At 39.7% G+C, this 27,148-nt stretch overlaps 1 protein-coding gene across 7 annotated transcripts in view; it reads right to left on the bottom strand.

The window, feature by feature from the left end:
• nav1b (neuron navigator 1b) overlaps positions 1–27,148 on the bottom strand; it is an 83,601-nt gene that overhangs the window by 29,708 nt on the left and 26,745 nt on the right. For 2 of the 7 annotated variants that reach the window (XM_061726848.1, XM_061726852.1), the window contains exons 1-3: positions 22,254–23,274; positions 15,998–16,100; positions 14,015–14,371 (exon numbers count right to left, since the gene is read on the bottom strand). In XM_061726848.1, the coding sequence (XP_061582832.1) occupies positions 14,015–14,371; positions 15,998–16,100; positions 22,254–22,986 (1,193 nt within the window). In that variant the 5' untranslated portion in view covers positions 22,987–23,274. Of the gene's footprint in view, positions 1–14,014; positions 14,372–15,997; positions 16,101–22,253; positions 23,275–27,148 lie in introns of those variants that run through there. The other 5 variants (XM_061726846.1, XM_061726847.1, XM_061726851.1 and 2 more) reach the window with 4 other exon arrangements.

The raw sequence follows: 27,148 nt of genomic DNA, 5'->3' as shown, positions 1-27,148 counted from the left end.
GCTTTACCTCGGCGTGAAGTGCGGAGTCCGTCGCGCTCTGGTCGCCGCCTGCAGCGGAGACACTTTCCCGACCAAAATACGGCCGCTCATTGGGGACTTTTCCGGTTAGTTGGTTTCCTGACTGGGAACTGCGTATCTTAAGTATTGAGTTCGAGTCACATTGGCATCCTCCTGCGAGCAGAGACCCCCTTCTCGGCCATGTATGCAGCAGGGCAGCAGCAGCCCGGCTACACTCCTCCCAGAAGAGAGGAGACAAGTGATGACGAGGAGACCGCAGACCTGGGACTCACCAGGACACTGACACACAAACCTTCCCAACTAGTAATCTGGTTTAACTGACCCTTAAATCATAATATAAAGTATTAGGGCCAGGCAGGAGAAAAATAAAAATAATATTTTGGAGGAGGAAGATTTTTTCTCAAATGTTGAGAAAAATGTCGAAATGTCGAAAAAAAAAGTCGAAATGTTGAGAAAAAAGTCAAAATTTCGTGAATAAAGTTGAAATGTTGAGGAAAAAGGACGACATTTCGACTTTATTCACGAAATCTCAACTTTTTCTCGAAATTGTATTGCAACATCTCGACGTTTTGACTTTTTCCTCGACTTTATGACTTTTTTCTCAAAGTGCACAATAAAAAAAATCTTCCACTCTCAATTTTTTTTCTCTTGCATGGCCCTAATACTCTTCCGTATTTAACTGACCCTTAAATCACAATACATACGGAAGAGTATTAGGGCCAGGCAGGAGAAAAATAAAAATAATATTTTAGAGGAGGATGATTTTTTCTCAAATGTTGAGAAAAAAGTCGAAATGTCGAAAAAAAAGTCGAAATGTTGAGAAAAAAGTCGAAATGTCGAGAAAAAAGTAGAAAAGTCGAGATTAATGTAGAAGTATAATTTCGAGAAAAAAGTTGAAATGTCGAGAAAAAATTTGAAATGTTGAGAAAAAAGTCAAAATTTCGTGAATAAAGTTGAAATGTTGAGGAAAAAGGACGACATTTCGATTTTATTCACGAAATCTCAACTTTTTCTCGAAATTGTATTGCAACATCTCGACGTTTCGACTTTTTCCTCGACATTATGACTTTTTTCTCAAAGTGCACAATAAAAAAAATCTTCCACTCTCAAATTTTTTTTCCCTTGCTCTTCCGTATTTAACTGATCCTTAAGTCATAATACATGACTACATATATTCATGTATATTAATAACAAAACCATTTAATTAGTGTTTCTGTTGTATTCAAATACTGTATCTTCCTTTGCATAAACCTATTAAAGTGTTCATAAAGTGTACTCTGTTCACAAAAACCCCTGACATTGTAATTTTCTTTAGCCCCACCTTCATTCCTAACTTTGCAAATAAAAGCAATTCTGTTCTGCACCAATATGTTCCATTGCTTGATTTATTTACAGTCAAGAGCTCTCATTCACTTCTGATTATTATAAACTAATATGAGAACATTCAAAAAAAAGTAATTTCCACACCATACGATTTGGAAAGTAGGCCTGCAACCACTAAAAGTACACATGAACCACCACATAAAATCTAAGGCCAAGTCACTAGCGAGTGAAAAAAAGCTAAAATGAAGACCCTTGTGTCAATAGCTAAATGCCCTCCTTATATACTGTAAATATATAAATACTCCTTTAGAAATACATGGAGATGTCCCAGCAAGATACCGACAACTAAAGCTCTTGTGTGTCAATTTCTTTGAAAAGCAGAGCTTTTGGCAGTGCAAAAAGCATTCAATGTGGTAACACAAGACAGTTGTTCTTCCCATCACTCGGGGAAAGGTTATAAGGCAATTTACAAACAACCTCTTATAGAGCAAGAAGTGGACGTGAGAGTTGAAAATATTCACAACAGCTGCCAATCTTTCCCAAATTGTTTAACTCAGGAAGTTCACCCCAGTGTCAGATCGTGCAAGGCTCAGGGATATTTAAAAAACCCAAGACCCATCACGGACTCTTTAGACCTCACTTATTCAATGTTAAATCTCATGACAATACGATTAGAAATCAAGTGGAGATCTGTCCAATGGCTGAAGCTTGACTGGACAATGATCATACACACTCCAGCAGAATGTACCACAAAACAGACAAAAACGAAAAGAATAATTCAAAGTCCAGACCTCAACCCAACTAAAATGTTAAGAGAGCTTTGAAAAAGACTGAAGCAGACATTAACAAACACTGTCTCTCATAAGTCCAACACAAAGAGGGCTAAACAGCAGAAATTACTAATAAAGAGTTTAAAAGTTAAGAAACCCTTCAGAGGAAAGCCTTTCTGTGTGTTTTAGCAGGTTTATATAATAAATCAGTTAGAACAGTCTACTAAATAATACTTATATATTTTCTCTGTCAATTTACATCAGCCTTTTGATTTTTTACAGAATAATTTAAAACAAATCCAGCAGCTTATTTGGTAGTAACGACATTTCAAATTACGTGGATTTCCGAGGTGGTTTATGGGGAATTTACAGTACCATTTTAGCTCAAGTATTGCCTTGCTTTGAGTGTCTTTTAAAATACCCCCTGGGTAATTCTGCAGGCTGCTGGCTTCTCTCCATATAGGAGAATACAATCAGAAGAGACACCTCTCACGGGACCCGCGGGCTTGTCTTTGTGCTGCAGCAAAGTTGTGTAAGATGACTCATCATAGCGTTCAAATACTAAAAAGGTTTGCATAAATACTGCAATCACATCTTTTATGTATATATTTATTTATTTTTAAACTGGAAAGTATTCTTTTTTAATTCAGATGAGACTTTGGATAAAGATATCTTGTGGGGTTGGTGATAATACAGGAATGTTTATAACAGATCTCAAATAAACCTTCCTTTGAATGGTCTTTAATCCAAATTAAGGAGTGGTTATGGTATTTAACTGAGAAAAAATGGTTCCGTCTTTATTCATTACCTTAAGAGGCCCGGCTGGAAAAGCTCAGTCCAAGGTAAGGTAATTGCTGCAACTGCAACCACAAACCCACAGATGACACGGAGACCTCCAGTGGTGCATGAGAAGTCTTGGAAAGCCTCCCTCCCCCTCTCATCAGTAGTGGAACAGTTTCACTGTAATTTCTGATGATCTCAGCTCTGTAAACCACTCCAGGAGGTCAACGCTACGTGGACCAAGATGGCCCCACACCCTGTCCACATCGTCAGTCAAAAGTAGTTCAGTCATTGACTGAACCGGTGAAGTTAAGATTCAAGATGTAGCAACAAAACACTGTACATAACCAAACATAATCTTCATCTTATCATTGAGGATATATATTGTACAACAGAAAAATGAGGAACTTCAGGAAATAACAAGGATTTTCAGATATATATAAAAAAGAGCCTATTACCCCCTTGTGGTGTATCCCAATTCTATTTCTTTATCCAAATCAGGCTTCATTTTACAAGAGAAATACAGAAAGTTTTTAAAATACATTTTAGATGACTTTGGTTTACGTTCTATTAAACTTAATATGAAACAAACAAGATAAAGCCATGGAATAAAAGACGCCGGTTTGATAAATGTTATGTCTGCTTCTGTGTTGTTTAATCTTTTCACTTTCATATTCTCTAAAGCTGCATTTGTCTGTTGTTTGTGTCCAAAATAAAGTAAGCAAATCTCTTGTTTAGATGCCCAGTGGCATTTAAGTTTATTTCCAAATACCAAAAGATGGATTATCATGTCTTTGTCTGGAGTGATGAATGATCTATTGTCAAACAAAGGTAATTGTATTACACAGTCATTGTGTATGTAACATTTTTTCAAGCATTTCACTCGGTCACGGCCTGGATTTTGACTTGGCCATTGCACCCTTGATTCTTTTCTTTTTTTGCAAGTTTTTGTGCTTGGCACCATTGTCTTATTGCATTACCCAATTTAAAGCAAACTTAAGCTTTCAGATTTATATGTTAAGTTAAAGTTTATTTCAACAGAAAATTCAAAAAAAACTTCAGATGACCAAGATAATGTCGTTTCAGCAAAACAAATGTCAAATCAAGATTGTCTTTTGGCTAGTTTCCTTTTTTGCTCAAATTTGACTGTAAAACACTTTACTGTTGAGAGGAGTTCTTGCCAACGTAATAAATGCTACATATTGTAGGGTAGTATATATTATAATATAAGGTGTTTATGCTTATATGCTGTTTTGCTTTATCCAAGATGGTCATGTTTAGTTGAATGCGATGCTGTGCATGATGGCCAAAAATCTCCGCTTGGCTTGTCTGATCAGAGAAAAATGTCCCAGAAGTTTGTTGATTGCTCAGATATTGCAAACGTACCATGCTGCCATATTCATTTCAGAGAAATCATACTTTTCTTTTAACAGCCATTCCAAACACACACATTTTGCTGTCTCTTTCCAACTGCACATTAATGAACCTTAATATTTAGCTAACTAAGGCCTGTGGAGTCAGAGATGCACATCAAATGGAGGTATTACACACTCTAAATAACCTTCAAAATGTAACAACATTCTCATTGTAGAATCATGATACTTCGATTTTTTGGAATTTCCCTGATTTATAGGTAATGAAAATTATTTCTCTAGAATCAAAGTAATGCTGATGCCTGAAGGTGTGTCAACACCCGACAAAACAATATTATCAAAACTTAATTTTTCATGAATGTGTTCCTTCCGATTAATTAAGCCAACCTGTACCTGTTTCCTAATTACAACATCTTAATCTCTCTGGAAGTATAATGAAATGATTAAATTCAAGTTCAACAAGAAAAGACAGTGTAACATGTTCGTCCAAAGATGTTTTTATGTAATCCTAATCAAGACCAGATGATTCCTTTTTGTAATGTCCATATGCATAAATCTTTAGGACGTGAAGAGGGTGAACTTTGTTTTCCACATCACTCTAAATTGTTTACAGTACGAAAAGGATTTGTGTTGCTCACATCCCCTGTTTATCTGAGCCAAACCACAGGGATACCAAACAAGCCATCAGCCAAAAAGCCTGTAAGATATGTTTGCACTGGATGGTAACAGTGGACCTGCACAGATGATCAAATAGCTTAAAAACATCCTCTGTGTTTGTGTTTACCTGTTTTTGTAACACTGTCACCGCTGGATTTGGGAATATTTGCAATGTGTAAATATGAAGATTCAGTGAGACTTCAAAGCGTTTGCTTTTGTCCTGCTTTTACTGGGGCATAAAATCAATTTCACAGTCTGACCTTTACCATTGTGGCTTTTGATCTATGGCTCTTGCCGTTTCCTTTTGGTGCAGTAGAATGTGCTGCATCATGTGGGACTAAATGGTGAAAGGCATCAAAACAAAATTTGAGGGAATATAAAAGACAGAATCAAACCCTGTTTTTTTATTCAAAACTACTTCTCATCATTTTTTTTTTAATATTAGATGCTCTTAGTCATATAGTTATGAGTGTCACTGAAGTAACTTAAAGTCATACTGAATGCATTTCCACAAACAGTTAAAACTATACTATATGTAGCACTGTGGTCAAATTATTGAACCGTTAATTCAGGACTGTGTTTCTGTTATGCAGCCTGTTTCTGTGTGGTGTAATGACATCAGTTTTCCAGAAGAGGGCACAACTTTTTCAAGCTTTGGCTTGAATGGCCACAGTGTGATGTACATTTTCTATTACAGTATATTAAAATGAGCCAGCACTTGACATTTAGAAAGAAGAAGAAGAAGCAGGAATTGGATTTTGAGCCCTTTGATGCAGAGGAGGAGCTGACATTTCTCCATTGTGTGCCTTCAGTTCAAAGCTACAATGTGGGAAATTACTTCAGAAAGACAATCCCAGAGCACAGCACAGAGAACAGTGATTTATGTCTGCTTAAATATCGGTCGTTTAAAAAGACTACAGATGAAGAAGCCACACGTCTCTGATCTTGCCTATGCCTGATTTTGATTTGCATTGAGTTTGTAACATTGGACAGTCCTCATGGCAGAGCAGCGAAGTACAGCAAATGGGTGTGAGATCATCCTGAGCATGATCGACTGCTGGAAATGGTAGTTGCTCCATCTCCGTGGAACCCAGGACAATGGACATGATGTCTGATTATTGGACTGGAAAATTAATCTACAGTCTCTGTTAGTCTAAGGATTCTTGTTTCCTACAAATGCATCCCACAATACAGGTGATGCACTCGTTCCACTGTGACCCACGGTCTGATGTGGTTTCGTGTTATGGTTATGAGTTGATTTTGATTTGATTTGAGTTTTTTTATTTCGGTCCATTTGGATACAACATAGTACAACATAAAAAAAAGGTCCAATATTTTAAGTGGCACCGAAAACATATAGGCTGAAGCCAAGGCTTATTATGCCTACCCTTTTATAAACCTCGACTCAGGAGGTTTTATACAAAACAAAACTAATAATTTGGGTTCAAACATTGAAAAAGAATGGATATATTGGACAAGTAAAAAGTAAGCAAAGACAAAAAAAACAAAGACGAAAACAAAACTAAAAAACATACTATAAATTGCAAGAAGTGATATATTAAGTGGTTCTTGGCAAGAGACTGTACAGCGCGGAGAGCAGAGGTTAAGAGTAGGGTGTGTAAAAAAGAGAAAAAATAATATTTTTTTAACATACCAAGTGGCTTACAGGGCACCTGGTATGATGTGGTGCTGCTTCACCAACTCCTCAGCTAAACGGCCGCGGAGAGCGGTCATGCAAACACTTGCTTCGATTTGCTACTATCATCGTATTATTATAATATTATCATATCAATGTTTTATATTTATTTAATATTTTAAGTTTTGTCCTGCACTCTGTTTTTATGCACCAGTTGATGATAACACTTAATATTGCACCTAAACTGCTTTCTATCTGAATGATGCTTCTTTGTGTGCACATTCAAAATAAAATCAGTCCACGTATACGGATGCAAAAGGCCTCAACCAAGCGGACCACATTAGCGATAGTTTAGCTAAATCAGATAATCAGCCTTTTCTGTACCAACATCAACAAACATACAGGCTTAACAGCAAATAGGTACCATATGATTCACACTTTTAAACATATTACTGGGTGACCCTGTTTCACATTTTCCACCTGGGGCTGAGTGTTAAACACTGGTGGAATTTAAACTGCACACCCAGACGACCACACGCAGACATGATACATGGATGATTCATGCTCCCCGGGGTGCCGCTGTAATGGTCCATTATTCACAGGGCTGAGGACACTGGTAAAGGTGGAGGCACATTTGGCGTTGGGGGGAGCCTTGTCGAGTCAGTATTGTGCTGACCATTGCTGGGGAATGAGAGCACCATATTGACCCCAGATGTTTTTAAGGTGGTGACTGCGGGAGAGTGTGTGCTCTGTGTACGCTGCACAGTAATAGATGCTAGAGCATATTCAAGAACAGATTTTTCCATTATTACTCCAGCGTCAGCCACTCTGGGGAAAAAAAAGTAAAATTATTAATAAAATTGGCGTCAAAAACATATTTTAAAATCAAGCTTGTATTTTTCCAGAAATCCAGAAAACCTCATCCACTTTTGCTCTGTTGCAGTCTTTGAAGGAGTGACCTGAAGCAGTTGCTTCATTAAAGTGTAATACCAACAGCCCGCAGAGAGCCGGAGCAGCAAGGGCAAGGACCAGTTTTTGTGCAGATGGGTTTAAGTGGGTCAAAAAATGTGTGAGGCTTGAATAGTCAGGGAAGCACTCAGTGACTAAGAAATGTTCCAATACAGACAGGAAAGGGAAATTGAATGCAGGCTGCCTGAGGCACAGATCTGGGATCAGATGACTGCAGCAAATCCTTTGTGCATTATAGAATGCAATCTTTTCTACATATGTAACTCCCATGCATGAGGCTCTTAATTATTCCAACACTTTCATACTGTACACGCCTTTAACAGATGCACCCTCTAGAACGGGAAGGTTTTGTTATGGTTGCCATGGAAATGACATTGCCAGAGGAGCAAATTAAACCGAGGGCTTGTTTACCTTACAGAGAAACATAGGCAAAGATAGATTTGGCATACATTCAGCACTAGGCAGGCTGTGGGTGTGCATGTGTAGTTTATATGTGTTAAAATCAATTAGAAGGGTAACAATTGTGTTGTATATAATTTATTGAATTTATTAGGACAGGTTTACTAATCACAACTGGTGACCCTGTCAGTCCTCTGAATCCCATTATGTCGATGGAAATACAAACAGCTTTATAGGCTGTCTGCAGGTCCCACCAAAGAGCTAATTATAGAACGGCCTAATCAATGGTTTACTGTGTTTTGTTCATAGCTGTTTTCCTCTGGCTATCGCTCTCTGCTTTCCTTAGTGTCTCCATTCCTCTCAAGCAGTTGACATCACACACACACACACACACATCCTCCCAACATACATCCACCCAGTAGCTACCACACTGACACACAAGGCAGCCCATCACTGGGTCAGTGGAAGACGGTTGCCATGGCAGCACATCCCGAGCAATGCTGCCGCATGATTGTGATCAGGAGCGATGCTGCTGAACCAGGCTGCTTTCTCGGCTCTGCGTTGCTGCCCGCATGCTGCTATTAGAGAACAGAAGAGATGCTTAACCCGCCTCAAACCCACAAAAGGGCAGGACGGCCTGGTTTACGTAGTCCTCCGAAACTGTGTGTCAGGCTGTGTCGACAATGTGCATTGTTCCATTTCCTATGTAATGCTGTGAACAGCCTGTGCTCTTGAAATTAGCTCTTATAAATATGACAGCTGGATTGCTCACAAAGAACCCTCAGCACCATTCATCCAAGATGAGACTGTTTATTGAAAACCTGCCTTAATCTAAAAAAATCTACAAACAAAACAAGGTTTTTTGGCTCAATATATTCTTTAATATTTTATATTAAAAGATCAAATGACTATTTCTACTGTAGCACTGTCACAAACATGGGTGGAGTGGAAATGGTCATTGGTTTAGAATCTGCTTTTGGATAAAACGCTTTTCTGACTGTACAGTAACTTGAGTTACAGACTGATTGTAATTCATCGGGTTAACTGAAACAGGACTCTGAAAGAATTTCAATGTTGTGCTGCATCTGCTGGGTGTGTAACGCCACGATAGTTTCCAAACAGGTTTGCTGTTTCAGCTTCATGAAATAATAATAAATCTGTTTGCTTTTCTATTCCTGTGTGGCCAAACATTATATTCCGTGTAGGTCTAAACTTAGGCAGGACATGACTTGCACTCAGAGAACAAAAAGAGCATCAGTCAAACAGCTTTCTAAATATAGCCATTTTAATTAAAGGTTAATTTTGAAATATTAGCCGAGCCTGCTGGCTGACTCTTTGATTAGAGGTTCGGCATCATTGGTTTCCTAATGTTTTAAGAGGGAGAACCAAAAGAAACATAAACCTGGAATGAAAGCCAACTACCCACGGAAACGGAATCTCGGCTTCCCTACTGGACATCTTAATCAGACATGTTCTGTTATTGCAGCTCTGTGCCGTTGCTGCTTCTCCCCTCAGTTGACCAAAGAGTTTTGAGGTCAGCCAAGGCAAAATCTTCCCATTTCAGGTTTTCAAATACTTGCCAAGACAGCGCATAAATCTGTCATGTACGACAATCAAGGCCAGGGAAACAGGCCTCCTGTCCAATTCATATATTCTGCTACAAACATCTGGTTTGCATTCATCACATCAGCTATATGACACAATGGAAAAAAAAGTATTTTATTTCACTGAACATCTGCATTAGCGATAAAAGCTTACCTGAACCGCAATGCTTACATACATTGCAACTGAACGGCTGTAAAAGTGACTAAACACTATAAAAATGACATTGGTTGCTGAACAGCTTTCATAATTTATACATCAGATATGGAAAAGCCATCCGCACACCGGTAAAATAATGTGATTACTGCCCCGTTCATAAACCAGGCCGCTAGAAAATAGCTTGCAATCAAATGATAGCATGATTGATGGAGGAACTTTGCCAGTTTGCTTGGAAGAATGTAACCACAGGAAGCATTTACGATTCTGTACGTGGTCAAGGCTAAACAGAAGCCACCTCAACACGGACTAATCTGCAACACAGTCACTTCCTCAGTGATAGAAGCTGGCCTCATAAAATGTAGTGCATTGGGTAAAAAAAAAGGTATCCTTAATGTAAGCCAACAGCATCTGTCGAGGCCAAGATAGGTTTTTGTTTTCTTCCTTCAGCTTTTCCCATTTTTCAAAGATGGTTATTGTGTTCTGCATATAAAGTTGGTGTGGGTTCTTTGTCGGATGCACTTCCTGACACAACGCATCTCGGCTTGTGACTGGCACTATGAGTGGCTAGGACAATGAGGGCAATGTGGGGTTCAGCGTCTTCCCCAGGGACACTTTGGTGTTAGACAGGGATGGGATCGATCCGGCAGACTTCCAAGAAACAGGACTGTGATCCAGTCCTGTTATATCCAAAAGTATACTGGCTTCATTTCTCATGCGCATCCCTTTATCAGTTAAGCAAAAAAACACTTTAAATGCATCTCAGCTTAACAATAAAAACCTAAAATGATTAACAGAAACCCCTATGGTTTAGGAGTTCCACTTGACTCATTATTTATATTCTGCGTGTGTCAATTACCAGTGGAAGCTATGGAGCCCCTCTGGTGACACTTGACAAAAATAAAATAATTTATAACTTGTGGCCCCACATTAATAACTCGTGGCCACGAGATATTAATGCGTGGCCACGCATTATTTTATTTTTTTCAAATGTCACATGTTATTACTACACTCGCCATGACAATACTCTTGCTCTTTAATATAAATAGACTATAATTACTGTTATTAATGATGAATAACCATCCCACCAAGGAAGTTGCATCCACGAAGTCCAGACAGTAGGTTATAATGCCATCCACGAGTAAAATAATGCGTGGGCACGAGATATATAATGCGTGACCGCGCATTAATAACTCATGGCCACGAGTTATTAATGCGTGGCCACGCATTATTTAATTTTTTTCCAAATGTCACCAGAGGGGCTCCGTAGGAAGCTATTTGTTTTTAGCTGGTAAATTCTTATAAACCAATAATCGTCCAGCATCAAAATGAGCTGAAAACTACTGGAAAAAGTATGAGTAAATAAATAAATAAATTAACTAAAGAGATTGGTGGCAACCGGACCAGGGTGAAACCAATGAGCCATTTTGGACAACTGATCCAAACATCTTTGCTAGTTGGTGGTATGTTGCAGGACGAGTGCTTGTTTATGGTGCTATACGAAAGATTAAAACAAATCATCAAAACAGTACCAAATGACAAACTTTCAGCTTGTTTTAGTTTACCCTTTCCTTGGAAGAAAAGAAAACTGTTAAACAAATGTGACTATAATAAGGACAACTTTATTTAAAGCTTCTCCTTTATTGGATGTAATAATCCCTCCAACAATATGAACTGATAACACAGGTGTAGTCTAGGTAAAATTAGCCTTTTGTGTGTCAGAAAGGCTATCTTTATGATTGACTGAAGACTTTTTTGCATATTTCATATCTAGAACAAGGCTGATCATCATTATGCAGCGTGTTTCTGTGTACTGAATGCTAATCCTCTCTGACAGACAGATGGAGGTGAAGACAAGACTGATGCTCTATGTTGTGGTATCAGATTGCTGATGATATTGTGGTTAATGTCATTCAGAACACAGTTACTGTGGTGTGAGCCAGCCATCCATTTCACATCAACCAATAAGCCAGCTGAATTATATGAGACATGTACAGTACATTTTAATCAACATGCAATTTTGACTAATTATTATTATTGACGGATATCCATATCTGGATTGTTTAGAGCATGGGCCAGTAAAAAAAACAAAAAAAAACGATACACAGTATACAATAATGCATACTTAAGGGCTGATTTCAGGTCACTGAGATGTATGAAAATATGCAACGGCGGTTTTACTGCAAGGAAGCAGAAACTGCACCTCTCCTTAGTCGATTTTCAGCTGGTTTCCATGGTTACACTCCAGGAGCCTGATCTATTCTCAAGAGCTGGAACCTAATGGTTTTCAATGAGCTGAACTGTAAGAGTATGACAGGGGATGTAGTAGAAATGCAAATGTACCACAGACTTTGCAAGGGAGCGACTACTGTAAGGAGAAAATTGGAGCATGCGTAGGTGCACCTGCTTGAAACACGGATTAACAGCTTATCTACACCAAAGGTTGCTGGTGTGTTTATGAGGTAGAATAACTTCTTCTTATAAAAGTACCAACATCCTGGTAGTCCTGCAGCAGAATTAGATAAAGTAGCTGTTGGAATAATGCAGAAACTGAGTAAGCTGTATACATTTAGAAGGATTTTCAGGGTGTTATGGCATGCAGCTTGCTTGCGATCAGACAGAGGAGATAGCATGCAACTCCTCTGAGTGGGCAGTCATAAAAGCTTATTAAGAGCATGACCCATAGCGATCTTGGTTTTAAAAATATACAGTGGCAGCCAGTTCACCTTGAAAGCTGACTTTGGCGGTCTGACACAGAGCATGATGAGGCATACAAATAAAAATTGAGATGAAAAATCTTTTGCTGCCTGATCTTTTAAATAGCAAGCCCAATTTCTCAGCCTCGCCTTTCACATACTATCACTCTGAATCACCTTGGCTGGACAAAATAAAGGACGAATTTGAACAGATTTGGAGAGAGCATGGATGCTTAGACCTTTGCTGTATGATTTCTTTTATTTCTTTCCTCCTCTTTTACATGTAGAGCTAACCATCAGTTTGAATCATCCAAGCTCCAAATTCAAGTTTCACTTAAATTGACCCAGTTGTATCCCACACTTTTTCTTCTTTTGATCTAATTTCAACTCATTTCGAATGTGTGTCATCTCTTTTCTTCTCCTTCATGGGCTCAGTGAGAATGTGACCTGGCATGTTCGGCCTAGTGAGGGCTTCATAGGCTGGGTTTAAATCCCAATGCATGTGCAACAGCGATAACGCTGCTTCTCCACACTGGAGAACTGTCCTCGATTATTTCTCTCTCTCTCTCTCTCTCTCTACGAGACTTACTCTGAGCTGCCAAGTTTGGAGAGGGAATTAGATGAACATGCACAAAGGACGAGAGACAAAGAAAAGCAGGGGTGACTGTTTTGAGTGTAAACGAGGAAAGCAGAAACTTCAGCTGGACATGTGAGATGCAGCATTCGGTGTGTGATCTACACTACGTGTGGCATCCGCTCCTGCTGAGCGCCGCCTTCACGAGATACACGCACTGTCATTCCAGTCACAAGTGAGGGGGAACTTATTGTATAACTTGATGACTTCTCTATTCAGTGAAAAAAAAACCCCACACAAGCTGTGTTCTTTCATACTCAGCAAATGGGCTTTTTGATAAACCCTTGAAGAACAAGAAACCTGCAAGGATAGCTGATGAAAGCTCTTTGATGGGTCAACCAAGAAGGATGCCTGCACAAAATAGAAATTCCTGATGCTTGCATCGGAATTTTCCTTCGTTAAAGATTGTGCACCAGAGTTGAGGAAACACATGCATGTTTTTTTAATCATATAATACAGGACTGTCTCAGAAAATTAGAATATTGTGATAAGGTTCTTTATTTTCTGTAATGCAATTAAAAAAACAAAAATGTCATACATTCTGGATTCATTACAAATCAACTGAAATATTGCAAGCCTTTTATTATTTTAATATTGCCGATTATGGTTTACAGTTTAAGATTAAGATTCCCAGAATATTCTAATTTTTTGAGATAGGATATTTGAGTTTTCTTAAACTGTAAGCCATGATAAGCAATATTAAAATAATAAAAGGCTTGCAATATTTCAGTTGATTTGTAATGAATCCAGAATGTATGACATTTTTGTTTTTTTTAATTGCATTACAGAAAATAAAGAACCTTATCACAATATTCTAATTTTCTGAGACAGTCCTGTATATTAAAATGGAGCTAGAGACAATGCCTAGTTGTTCCAGGAGGACCGCAAACAACCAAACCATAAAGAAGGGCTCGAGGACAAACCGACATCCAGCCATGTGCAGTCACTGATAAGCACTTGCTGTCAAGGTAACAAGAATTTAAAACCCTTTCTTTTCTTACCCATTATCCAGGTTGTCATCATCATCTGGCAGACTTTTGCCTTGAAGTTCAGTGTCACTCAGGTACCCAGACTTGAGGTCGGTGTCATCAACATCGAGACTTTCAATGAGCTCAATGCGAGCTGTGCTGCTGAGGCGGCTGGAACAGCGCGCGGGCATGGTGTGGGCTGTGTACTGGGAAGAACTTTTGCTCCCCTGGTAACCACCGCCGGTGGAGGATGGGGCATCACCGGCCTGAAGTCGGGGACTGGACTGGCCATGGCGCCAGGAAAGAGGAGAGGAGCGGTTGGATAGGCTGGATATGCTGCGAGCGTTGGTGTCATCACTGTCATAGCCCACATTACTGCTGTCCAGACAGCTACAAAGGCACACGGGGTAAGTGTCAGTGAGTCCCACAATTACATTTGAGGTAACTAGTCGACGGTGTTTGTGCAGAATTGACACATAAAATCATAAATGTTTCACTGTATGATGAGAGCATCGAGCAAAACATGTTAGTGTCTCTGAAACAACCCCTTCAAAGAAAACCACAGTGAAATGCTCGTGACCCAGATAAAATAGCTGTGTTGAATCATCTTTGGAGACTAAAGCCTGAAGAGCTGCCACTCAGAACTTGAAATTCTCCGTCCCTAGTTTCTTGCCACGCAAGACATGTCCATAAACCAAGAAAAACATGGTTAAAAGTACCGTGCCTGTTATCGTTCTCTGTTTGAAATATGTTCAAGTTTGCCTCAAATTTCCACTTGTAAGTGGGCCAGCGTTGGAAACATCCACTAAATGGCTGGAAGCATATTCTGTGTCTGCTGATTGCATAACTAGATGAACCAAGTCACCCAAATAAATATTGCAACGCAGACCACCGTGTGTGTGTGTATATTTATCCAGTGTTCATGGATAATTCATCAATAGAGAGGCTGGAAATTTCTGCTTTTGTCGATGAATTGCAATGTTTTTTCTTCTTTTCTTTTTTTTTTTTGTAAATGACATGCTCAGGAGACAGATGGGATGCAATGTTATGTCTTTTAAGAGTGTTACCATGATGAAAGTATGGCGGATGATACAAGCACAGCAAATGATGACAGGTCAGCCATTTTTATATCATCTAAAATAATCTTTTAAAAATTGCCCAAAGCAGCCTAACAGCATTCATATCAACAGCTTAGTAGTGCAAAACATAATTATACAATTTGGTCATGTGCAAACTCAGAAAATACATTAAAGGCACTCTATGTAGCAATACCACTTCTGACGCCATGGGGGCGACATAACACAGAAAAGCTCATCTGTCGGGGCGTGGTCACATCGAAGACAACGACACAACAAAGTGCACCTCTAGGGGGTCAAAGTGGTATTACAAGATGTTCAATAGCACAATATTGACAGTGGGGCAGATATTTATGCCCCCCTGTGGTCAGAAGTGGAACTGTTACATACAGCAGAGAGACTTTCAAGCCAAAAATATCGCTGCATTTCTTAGTTTCAGTCAAGAAAACATTAAATCAAGGAAACAGATTCACAGCCAGCAATAGCTAAACTTGCAAAAATGTGTCAGTTGCAGAAAAAAAAAACACTCTTTGTGCCTGCCACCAGTTGATTTGTCTGTTAGCTATTTAATCCTTAACAGGCATCTAATACATGTCTGAATCTTTTATAGATTAGCCAGAAAATGAGAGATTCCTAAAATGAGGTCATGAGCAATAAACGGAGAAGGCCCATTTAAGAAGGATGGAGGCCAGATGTTGACCAGGTGGCATCTCTCCAGCCGCTTACGCATGATAATACGGCACAACTGCTTACATATGATTGTGTTATTGATCCTGCACGCTCTCAGCTGCTTGTTTATATTCAGTGAGCATTTACTTACTTCAGGCTAAACAAAAATGTTCTAAACGCGTCCCAGGCATGATATCAAAGCCACTGGGCCGGATCATTAGCTGCTGTTGATACCATTGTGAAATAGGAGGAAATTACCTCCTCCACTTACCTGTGGCTCAGCTGGGAGCCCCGAAGACTCGACATCGTGTCTTCCAGATTTTGGCGGAGGTCAAGAACATTTTGTACGGTGCGCTTCCTCTGGGTCTCGGGGTCTGTGGGCCAGACATGCAGGAGAAGAAGAAAAAAAAAGAAAAAAAAAGTTGGAAAACGTTTAAGGGCTCAAAATAAAACTTTTTTACAAGTTTCCGTTGTTTGTGTTTAATCCCAGTGCTTGTGCACACACGCGCGTATTGCCTCCACATGCATTTGTTCTCACTTGCATTATCTGTGTGTGGACTGCTGCGACAGCTGCATCCTCTGTGAGAACACACCCAGCGCATGTTCACATCATTAGGCAGACAAATGTCACTCCACGGGCAGCTTCCCACGGCAACCTGCGCCGCTCCCCTCCACACTGATGAAATACATCTTAAAAATGAAATACAATCAGGTTGCCTGCAAGTGGGACTTCCCACCAGGTGGATTCTGGCCACAACAGGACTGCTTTCAGATATTTTCCTTTTAGAGTGTTTTTTTTTTTCTTTTCTTTTCTGCTGCACTTTATCTAAGAGTCAGTCAGCTGAAGCTGTAAAACTATCACCAGGCTGAATTGCAGCCAGAACAAGTTAACGCCACATCAGCTTATTCAAACGGAGCTGCGTGCAACGTAAAATATGCAGTCACTGGGCAATGACCGTGTCAAATCAATATTAGAGTACAATCAGGAGTGTTGTTGTGTCAGCTGCAACAAATGAGAGAAACCCCCATATCTCAAGAACACAAGACTTTTGGGGGTTTTCCCGTCCACAAAGCAAAACCCTGCGGCGGAGAGAAAAATGAACAGTGCGTTAACTGGAAGGACTGGCGTATTGATGACGATGTCAGGGGGCCGCGTGGCAAAATTAAGTGCTGGTCTCATAAGACGATGCTGCACTCATTCAGCTGGGTGTTCAGAGTGTGTGAACCAGAAGCATCAACTTAATACAAAATATAGTTCATGCCTTAGAAACATATTTACCAATGTACATAGTGAACATTTTTAATTGAGAGTAAGGAAATCCAAATCTTGCTTAATGGCTCGATAAATGTCAACCGACGGAAATGTAAATGAGATGTTCTGCATGAGATACAAACACGTTCTGTCATTTATGAATCCCTGAAATCTGGTCAGAATAACGTATTGATCTGAATATTGTTTGTTAAAAAATATTTGCAAGTGGGAAAAAAAAAGCCCTCCATCACTCACAGTTTATCATTTAATTGGCATTTAGTTGTTCATGTTATTGCAATTAGTTGACTTTTTCTTGTAAATGTTGGTTAGGAAATGTACTGCACAAGCTGCACTGACATAAAATAAAGTGAAATTAAGTTGTCAGTGAAGTGCATTTTATAGTAATGGGGAATGATATCCGACACAAGAATTATACATTTTGTCAGAAAACTGCTTCATGCATCACTTAAACTAAAAAAAACACTGCCACTTCAAAGTGGAAAGTCTTAAAAAAACCTATCAATAAATCTGTAGCTTCTACTAAATTACAGATTTGGCAGAGAGCAGGCTGTAAATATTAACTGAATCGAGTTCTCTTTCAGCTTTTGATGTATTTTCCCATCTCTCCAGCAGACTCACATAAAGTTGTAGAATCAAACCTCAGAGGCCTTGGAGATGTTCTGGTGGCCGTATAGCTTATTTAACACTTAATACTGTTTTATTATTATTTTTTGCCGGCTAGAAAAATTCAAGGCTAAGAAAGCTTTAATGTAAGAAAGAAAACTCAAACCAGGAATACTAACCCCCCCAAATGAACAAAAAAAACATGGAAAAATTACGTTTATAGTGTCTCATTTATCCTGCAATCATGTCTGAGGGTGTGCAACCATGCAGGTTTGTTCTCCCATTTTTTTATTTTAGAATTGTCTAGACATCCTCTGTTGAGGACAAGTCAAGACCAGTTTCACACTCGTACCCTGTTCTGCCTCAGTTATTTCTTTGTAATGTCTACTTGTAATGTTATTTTGCTCTTTTTTTGTTGAAAGATGCCCTGATTTTGCCTGATAAATGTGTTGATTAGGTAATCAGTGGATGACTGACACGTCCCAGGGATCAGACAGGTGTCCAGCTGAGGCTGACCCACTTTCATTCCCAACACTAAATACTTTCCAGATTCCTGGAATTGTTTAAGAAATTTTGCTCTGCAGAGGGAAAAATATGCTAATCCCTTTCAGCCTTCCTGTGAGCAGCATTATTTTCAATCACTTTATTGATTTTCTCACACATTTTTTCCCACTCTGGCAATCTTCTTCCCTTCTTTGAACCCCAGGGACTAAAGTTTTTCGTGCATATTGGTTTTCTGCAAAGCCATGATTAAAATCACCTGTTGGCATCACATGTTTAAACAACACTATTATTATAACACTATTGTTTATTATTGTTTTTGTTTCCACCCTCAAATTGTCTCTTTACTTTTTTCTCCCTTTGTGGATTGTGTTGCAGACTTAAAATGCAGGGAAAAAAAACTCTGCATAAGAACAAATATAATGAAGTTGACAGGAAGAAAAAAAGGATTTTGGCTCATGCTTCCTACAATTAAATAAAAGTGCATTTGAAAGCACTGCTTCTGGTGCATTTGGATTTTCCATAATAGGTTCTTTTTTTTTTTTTTTATAAACTGGAGTTGGTTAAGACACAAATTCAAACATCTGTTTTGGGTGTATGCTGTATGAGGTGTGCACCGTGTCCCTGCTTGGCCGCTGGTGATCTTCTGGTGCTCTGCATTGCAGTGATGCCTGTGATAGTGAAAGAAAAAAACTCGGACAGAATACTACAGTCCTAATAAATATGCAGCACCTAAAGTGGGCTGTGTGGTGCAAAGGCAAAGTAAAGCATAGCAAGCTTAACTACAAAATAAATCATATACTGTATGAACTAAAATTAACATTCCAAAGATGATAAGTCAATATGAAAAGATGTCCCATGTTGCAGAATGTTACTAATTCCTATAATGCTCAAGCTCATCAATCAGAAGATTGGCGGTCTTTATCAGGCTTCAAGCACACTTTTTAAGCCTTTTTGTTTGAATGTGTTGACATTGGAGGTACTTGACATAGAAAGAGAAGTATGCGTTTTGGTGCATAAAAAAAGTAAATCCAATGGGGCTTTTCAGTTTTACAAATGCACATGAGGAAGCATCAGTGGAAAAGTATGTATCTTTGCATCAAATAACCGCCACACTCAGGGGAGAAACAAGATTGAAAGGTGAAGAGTGATGTTTACAAGCATGTGCAAACAGCAAGGGTGGAAACGTTCAGATTTTTTTTAAGGCGACATGTGAGCAATAATCACGATGCAAATGTGCTTGGCTGAAAGCACATACTGTAGACATTTCGTATTTGTCCAATTTTCCTTTCATATATAAGGTGGCCTATTAAACAAATCTGTTCGAGAAGCCAATTTTGTTCACTCATTTTATTCACCTATTAAAAAGAAAACTTTCGGCTGTTTTTTTAAAAATTTTATTTAATATTACATCATTATATTGTTAATGAGATTTTAATGTTTGAAGAGGTTTCTTTTTTATAACTTCTATAATAGAGCAAATTCTGGCCCTTGCGTGACTGAAATAATGCCAACTGTGACTGCCCCTGGCCCATTTACCTTTTCCGCTTTTATAGCTGCAGGGCACTGCTGCATGTAGAGATCTGGGATGACAGATGACATACAATGATGATGAAATGAGGTTTGCTCATCTTTTTGCTGTCTGTCAAAGAGTTGTTTTTCTTTTCTTTTTTATTTAATGAGGAGTAGCAGTGTCTCTACTACTCTAATCTTGTGCTTTCTTTATGAATGTGGGCCTAATCATCCGAAAAACATGACAGCTGTTTATCAGGGGGTACTTTCATCTTTTTTTAAATAACTAGATTTACTATGACCTTTTATTAAAACAGTTTCCTTATCTCTAACGTGACATATTTAGGTCAACGCACCACAGGGATAAACTACAAAAGCAGCTTAATTTCTAACAGCTAATTTCAAGGTAATGCGTGACAATTCCTACCCCAGCTTGATCACAGTTGCCCCGTTCCCATCCTCAACAGGAAATGCACAGCATGTTTTAGATGTTTCACTGCTTCAACACACCTGATTCAAATGACTTATCTGACATAGGTGTGTTAAAGCAAAGAAACAACCTAAATATGCAGGATAGCGGCTCTCTGAGAACAGAATTGGGCAACCCTGACCTAGATCTTAAAAAGCAGAGTTTCAATCATATCTTATAACTTTCATTTCCCACTGTAATCAAGAGCGCAAACGTACATGGACAGTTTGAGCTGATTATCCAAGCTGATCATTCTTGAAGTGATGCAGGGGGTTCAGAAGCCTCTATATTTAGCTCCATCCTTTCAAGGAGCTTATATGCTGAACATCCCAACATTAAGCACTGACAAGGCCTTAAATTCACTATGGACAATAATGAATAGCTCTAATCAGTAACAAGCATGCTCAAAGTTCACACACAGTAAAATATGTAAATAAAAGATATGTCTGTGTCCCTGTCTTGAACAAGAAGCTTAAATGTTGCAACGATTCAAAAAGATGTCCCTCAGTTTCTCTCCGATCAACTTATGTGACTAATGAGCTTTGTTATTTTTTAACGCTTTCCATCATGACAAACTATATTGATTCAGTGGAGTGTTGGTTTTTTTTTCTATTAATGAACAAAAGGCACTTGACCTTTGAGAAAGACCAGATGGGACTCACATCTTAGATGATGATGGTGATGAATGATTCAGTGAGGTAACCCTCCCCCTCTCCTCACTTCCAAAATAAATAAATAAATAAAAACAGTCATCTCAGCTGTTAACCAGTGTGCCACAAAGTCTTTTGCAGATGTTGTTTTATGCAGCAGTTCCACTCTTAATCACACTGATGGCATGTGAGTGGAGATGCAGCCATGGGTACCGCACCGTTCACAGCTCCTACTCCTACGCCTGTGTGTTATCTGTGACCAACATGTATGATAGATTCCCATAACGGCTAATGAAGCACGGATAACCAAATCGCCACAAATGTTTTCATTAAAATGCAACAGGCCACATGCTCTCCTGATGATGCTCAGTCAGCTGAACATGACAAAATAGCTGCTGGTATCTGATGACATTTTAGGACAAAGAAGATGTTGTTAGACTGACATTCTAGTGCTTTAGATTCCTCGTAAAAAAGGCCTATCAAAATCCACTCATGATGCTTCAAGTGTCATCATTTTGTAATATTATGCATAGAGTAAAATACAGCCATTGTAAGGGAAATAGAAAAAAATGCCAAACAGTGAGTGAGAGTAGGATGTAAGACAGAACATAACCTCTCCAATAAAGATCAAGCAGAAAACTAGATTTGAAGCTTATTGCACACAAGCCTTGGTTAAAACTCTATCTGTAAGACTGCCAAATACAAATATACTGTGTCCTGCCTTCACTACAAGTAATAATCCTGGACCTGCTGTTAGATACAAGAGGTGTAAAATTAGAACACCAGAACAAAGAGAAAGGAAAGTGATCAGATTCATGATCAGATTCATGATCACCATCATATCACGAATAATACCATCATTTCATTAGTCAAGCTCTGTCTGTTATCAAATCTGAGCCACACCTCCACAGAAAAATACATTTCCTACCTATATATGCTACGTAGTAGTGCACACGGTGTAAAGCATCAGAGCTCTGCAGATGAATAGAGTTGGGAGGAGACTAAAATGTGCAACGCCGTGGCTAGAAGGAACTGAGCATGGCAGCCTGTCCTTCCTAGTCCTTGTTTTTGGAAGAGTAAACGGCGCAGCGGATGGAGCCTTGAGTGCAGCGGCACATGTTCCACCAAATGACAGCTTTAGAAAGGCAATCTGTTGGTAATAATCCAGAACCTCCCGCCCCCCCACCTCCATCGGCTTCATGCAGTCCGCCAGTATTGGTCTGACAGATATTTCACAAAACCGAGTATCAGAAATCTGAACCACGTACTGGAGGAGAAAGAACAATGGAGCATCATCATGTTCGACCGAGCACACAGCTTTGTAGGAAAGTGGAAAGATGGATCAGGCTTTCATGAAACAAGGAGAGAAGGGTGCCTTGCAAAGATGCCTTCCTGAGGAGATGGAAACCTGCAGAAGCTACAGTAGCAGGTGCCTCGTGGTACGTGCTTGGTGTATGAAAGGGGGGCGTGTTACACTCAATCACACTGTTGGGTGCAAGAACTGCCCTGTTGAACTCACCTAGCATTTGACTGAAGAGCAACTGCTCCAGGTCACCCAACACTGTCACCACCAGCTCTGGGTCAACCTTCAGGTAGGGCTTATCCCCTCCCTCCTCCTCGTGGCCTTTCGAGCCAGACTCTCCACCGGCGCTGGCTCCAGCTTTCTTTGCATTCGCCTTCGCCTTGCTGGAGAGGATCTCATCGTCCGACTTTCCGTCCTCGGGCGCCTTGCTCAAAGGCTTCACCTCGGCGTACGGACCTCGAGGTATGCGGCTCTGCTTGCTCAGCACGGAGGGAGCAGCGAGAGGGCTGAAGGGCTTGGGTTTGCCCTGGAACAGCGAGTGTTCGGATTTGGATAGGTTTCGAGAGAGCAGGGCGCCTCCCCCGGCGCTGCTGCCACCGCCTGCCATCCTTGGCTTGCTCGTCTTGCTCTGCCCTGCCCCGGGCTTGGCCATGTCATCACACCACTTTGGCTCGTAGAGCTGCAGCTTCTTCTCAGCGTCGGTGAGAACGGCCAGGTTGGTCAGAGACCTCTGCTTACGGAGACTGGAAGACACTGGTAGTCTGCCGTCAGAACTACCTGCCCGGTAGACCTTTAGTTCACCCCGCGCCGAGCTCTGGGCCACTCCAGACTTGGCCCTCTTGGCTGCCATGCCAACTCCTTTGCCATCTGCTTGGCCGTATGCCTTGCTGCTCTCTGTCCTTTCCATATTCATGTCGCCTTCTCTGCCTTTTGCGTTATTTCCAAGCATGCCCCCTGCATGAAAGCATTTCAAAAAGCATCAGGAGGGGAAGGGAGCAACCTTTTCTTACTCAGACCATTCTTTCCCGTATGAAATCACACGTAAAAATACAAAATGCTTCCTTCAGATCAGAGCTGCAGGCTTCTTGTTCTTCCTTCTGCCTCCTTGTCTCCTGCTCTTTCTTCCAGACAGGCTGCTGCAGCTGCTGCTGTTGTGCAGTGCAGCCCAGGCGCTCCCTTTCTCTCCTTCCCTTCAGTCCTCCTCTCCTCCGTTTTTTCCACTCTCCTCCCTCCTGCACGCCCTCCTGCCTCTGAAGCGCGCAGCAGCAGAATGACAGTGGTGGCACACGCAACAGCGCTCCCTCCTCCCACTGCTCTCTGCTGCCTCTCCTCCGCCTCACCTCCCATCCCTCCCTCCTTTCATCATTTTTTTTTCTTTATTGAAAGATGCCTTTTCCAGGTTTCAGCAGAATGTGTCAAACGCAGGAGAACGATGAGAATAGAGTTAAAAAAAACACACAAAAAAAACAGTCACCATCATCCTCTAACGCAGCATGTTTTCCCACCAACTCCCGCGATTCCTTTGTTCTACCCCTCCCCCTCTTCACCTCCAGTGTTCAATACTCTCGATGCATGGATCGTGTTCATGAAGGGGATATTAATATGTGAAGTAAAACCCATTTAGCCCTGCAACTATACGCCATAGCCATGAATTATAATAACTGTCACAACCCGACACAATGCAACAACTGGAGCGTCCAGATTATCTCTTGATCCCGTCTGAGCTTCCTTACGATATCAATTTGAGATTTACAACTGGATAAATCATATGCTAAAAAGATCAGGGTTGTGCTGTCCAGATAAACACACACATCTGCACTCTTTTTCAACAATATCCATATAAGATGAGATAATTAAATATGTTCCTGCTTTCCTCACAGTTGGGGAAAATTTTTGTCTTCAACGCGCAGAATATTTGCCAAGTGGGTGACTTCACTTCGGCAGGCAGAGGAAATGACAAGATGTGCCTGTGTAGGCAAGTAACACACCCAAAACCACACTTTACAAAAGTCCTCAAGTCTTCAAATGCATTCACAGGCACAGCAGAAGCGAAGGCAGTGTTGGAATTAAATTAAGGACACATTGTTTTGTAACGGGAAATATTCGCTGACGATTGAGTTTTATAATCTCCTTAAAGATATTTCACACAGAGTCTCTGAGGAGGATTCAGGAGGCTCTGGTGCACTCGCATGCAGGGCTGCTCCATGGAAACAGCCCTCTGTCCCCGCCTGCATGTCATGAGACCTCACCCCTCTGCAACGACACAGCTGACAGAGACACATTTACCTTTTTCACAAGCCTTCAGTGTCATTATCCTGCAGGATCTTTTAAAATGCATTCAGGTTCAACGCTTTTTTAGCAGCAGAAGTGAATAAAAACATGCTACATGGTGCCACTCGACTGCATTTGACTGACCTGTTGCCTACAATGTCAAGAGGGGACCACTCACAGTGGGTCTGTAATACTCCACTGCCCTTTTTATTGGGATTTCAGGGCACCTGGAGCGGCGACGCTGTGATCTGGCAATTAGCCTGTGGAAACAATGACGAGGCTTGTTCCCCGTCATCACAAGTTCCCTCCTCCAGCTGACTCCAGATCGCTGACGCTGACCTTGCTTTCACTTTTTAGAGAATGGCTGATTTGTTTCAGGGAGTGGGGATTTTTTTTAAACGAACTGTGGCAGAACAAATACCAGCAAGATGGTCACATGAAGTTGGCATCAGATATTGACAAAATAAACACTCCCACTGAAATGATCCGGTTTTATTAACTTATTCAGATATGCCTGTGTGTGAATTATAACTTCTCTCTGGCCATTATCAGGTCAACATTTATATTTGTCCAATACTCTGGTTTAAGACAAATTATCATTTTAATATAGTGATAATTACCAAATGTTAGAATAGTGAAAATTAGGGCTGGGTATCGATTCAAATGTCAAGAATCGATTCGATTCCGATTCTTAAGATTCAGAATCGATTATCACGATTTGATTCGATCCGATTCAATATTGATTTGGCTTAGTGTTGTTTAAAATGTTTTTTGAGCTTTTGCCTGAATTATATGACTGTAAAATAACTAGTGAAATAATAATTTCACAATAATTATTGTGAAATAACTAAGAAATAAATAACTCAAACAGGCCTTTCAATATCCATTTAAAGTGCAAAAAAAGAAAGAAATTGCAACAGTTCATGCAGTAAACAAATCATTTTAGCTTATCTAATTTATTCCGTCACCACGCACACATATTGCCATGAAGCACCTGCATTTTTCAGACGTGTCATGACAAACTGTGTGTCCGACAACTGGGATTATAGTTCACTGGGCGAAAATGTAATGATGGGGAAAAAAAAGAAAAAAAGAAAAAAATCGATCTTTAGACATAAGAATCGATTTTTATGAATTAATATGAGAATCGATATAGAATCGGAAAATCGATTTTTTCAACACAGGCCTAGTGAAAATGTATATAATTTACATCAAAAGGGTTTTGTCTTGTCCTGTTCCATCTTTCTCAGTGTTTCTCAACATGAAGCGTTAATGCAAAATATGTAATTGTGTTGTTGCTGTTTTTTGTCTGTTTTTTGTTTATCTTTTTATTGTTGTCTCCATTCAGTAACTATACAAGCTCACAGTTTTTGTCAATTTTTAAGAGAATAGAGGGTGGAGTTTTTAAATCTATTAAATCTGTGTCTGATTTACATCCTCCAGCTGGCCGTTTCAGGGACTCTAAGCGTGTGTGTGGGTGTGTGTGTGTGTGTGCGTGTTCATAGCTGGGCAGTTACACAGCTGCTTGTTATGCACTTCCCTGGTCAGCATGTTTAATCATTTTTGTGCTGCTCAGCTGCTATGACGCAATGGACTGAGTAACATTAGGAAGGCCAACACATGTGCTCCAAGGGGGAAAACCACGAATATAAACAATGTCACGCTACTTTAGACACGGTACCATCAAGGATCGGTGCCAAAATCGTTCTGTAAGAACACAACAGCCCTGAACATAAATCAGAAGTGAATGCATCCCTTTACAATATCACTGTAATGTCCAATAATGCAGAATGGCAGCACAACTCTATAACTGCATTATGTCTAACCTGAACTGTAACATTTGGACTAAAGAATATGAACCTAATATTCACTGGGCTTCTTTTTATGTTCTTCAGCAAAGTTTAATCTTTCAGGGTTACTGGAAAGAAAAAGGAAGAATATTCGTAAAAAACCCCGTCCATAAAGGTTGGGTGTGTCATTAACACTGAAATGTTGTTTTATAATCCCTCTGGCAAGTCCTAGACTCTTACCAATGTGTTTTTCAGAGCTAGACTGTCAGTGGCATTGTTTTATGGGGGAAAACCACTGCAGCTGTAATTAGTGGGGCTATGAGTCATTTTATTCCCCATCATTATTAGTGCAACAGTGTTTCTGATCGTTTTAGTCAGGCACAGATTTTCCTGTTTCTTTTCTGAGCTCAGCTTTTTCACTTCCTCCGGTATGTGAAAGTGTAATGTAGACATGCAAAGAAGCATGGTTCTAGCTCTGGTGTTGACAAGCAATTTCATAACCATATTTAAGTAGTTAGGCTACTTAGAAATTACTGGTGTTATGCCAGATTAAGTGATTGCTGGTGAGTTTGTTTTTGTAGAATTAAGTTTCTATTTTACTCTATTTCAAGTCCACCTTTCTAAAGTATTTGTTTCAGCCTCAACTAATTGGCAATCAGGTATGTTACAAAAATGAAAAGTGGTAAATCTTTGAATCGCTAGTCTTTAAAATAATTTTATGCAAGGGTGTTTATAGTATCCTCAACGACAAAATGATCAAAGAGTATTTCATAAAATGGGATAATCAACCAGACATGTGATATTAAAATCATGGAGTCAATCTGAGATTATTTAAAAAAAGACAATAAGGTAACACTTTACAATAAGGGTCCCTTAATTAACGTTAGTTAATGCATTATTAAGCATTAATTAACAGTTTAATAATAGTTAAATAACCATTATTATGTATTACTTAACATTAATTAGCATTTAGTTAATGCATTAATAAACAGTTAATTAATGCCTACTGCTCAGAGTTAATTAATACATTAGTAAGCATTAATAAACGTT

This window comes from Cololabis saira, chromosome 8 (assembly GCF_033807715.1).
Source record: "Cololabis saira isolate AMF1-May2022 chromosome 8, fColSai1.1, whole genome shotgun sequence".
Classification (NCBI taxonomy): Eukaryota; Metazoa; Chordata; class Actinopteri; order Beloniformes; family Belonidae; genus Cololabis; species Cololabis saira.
Note: the sequence above shows the minus strand (reverse complement) of the source record. Positions and strands in the feature narration are given on the sequence as shown.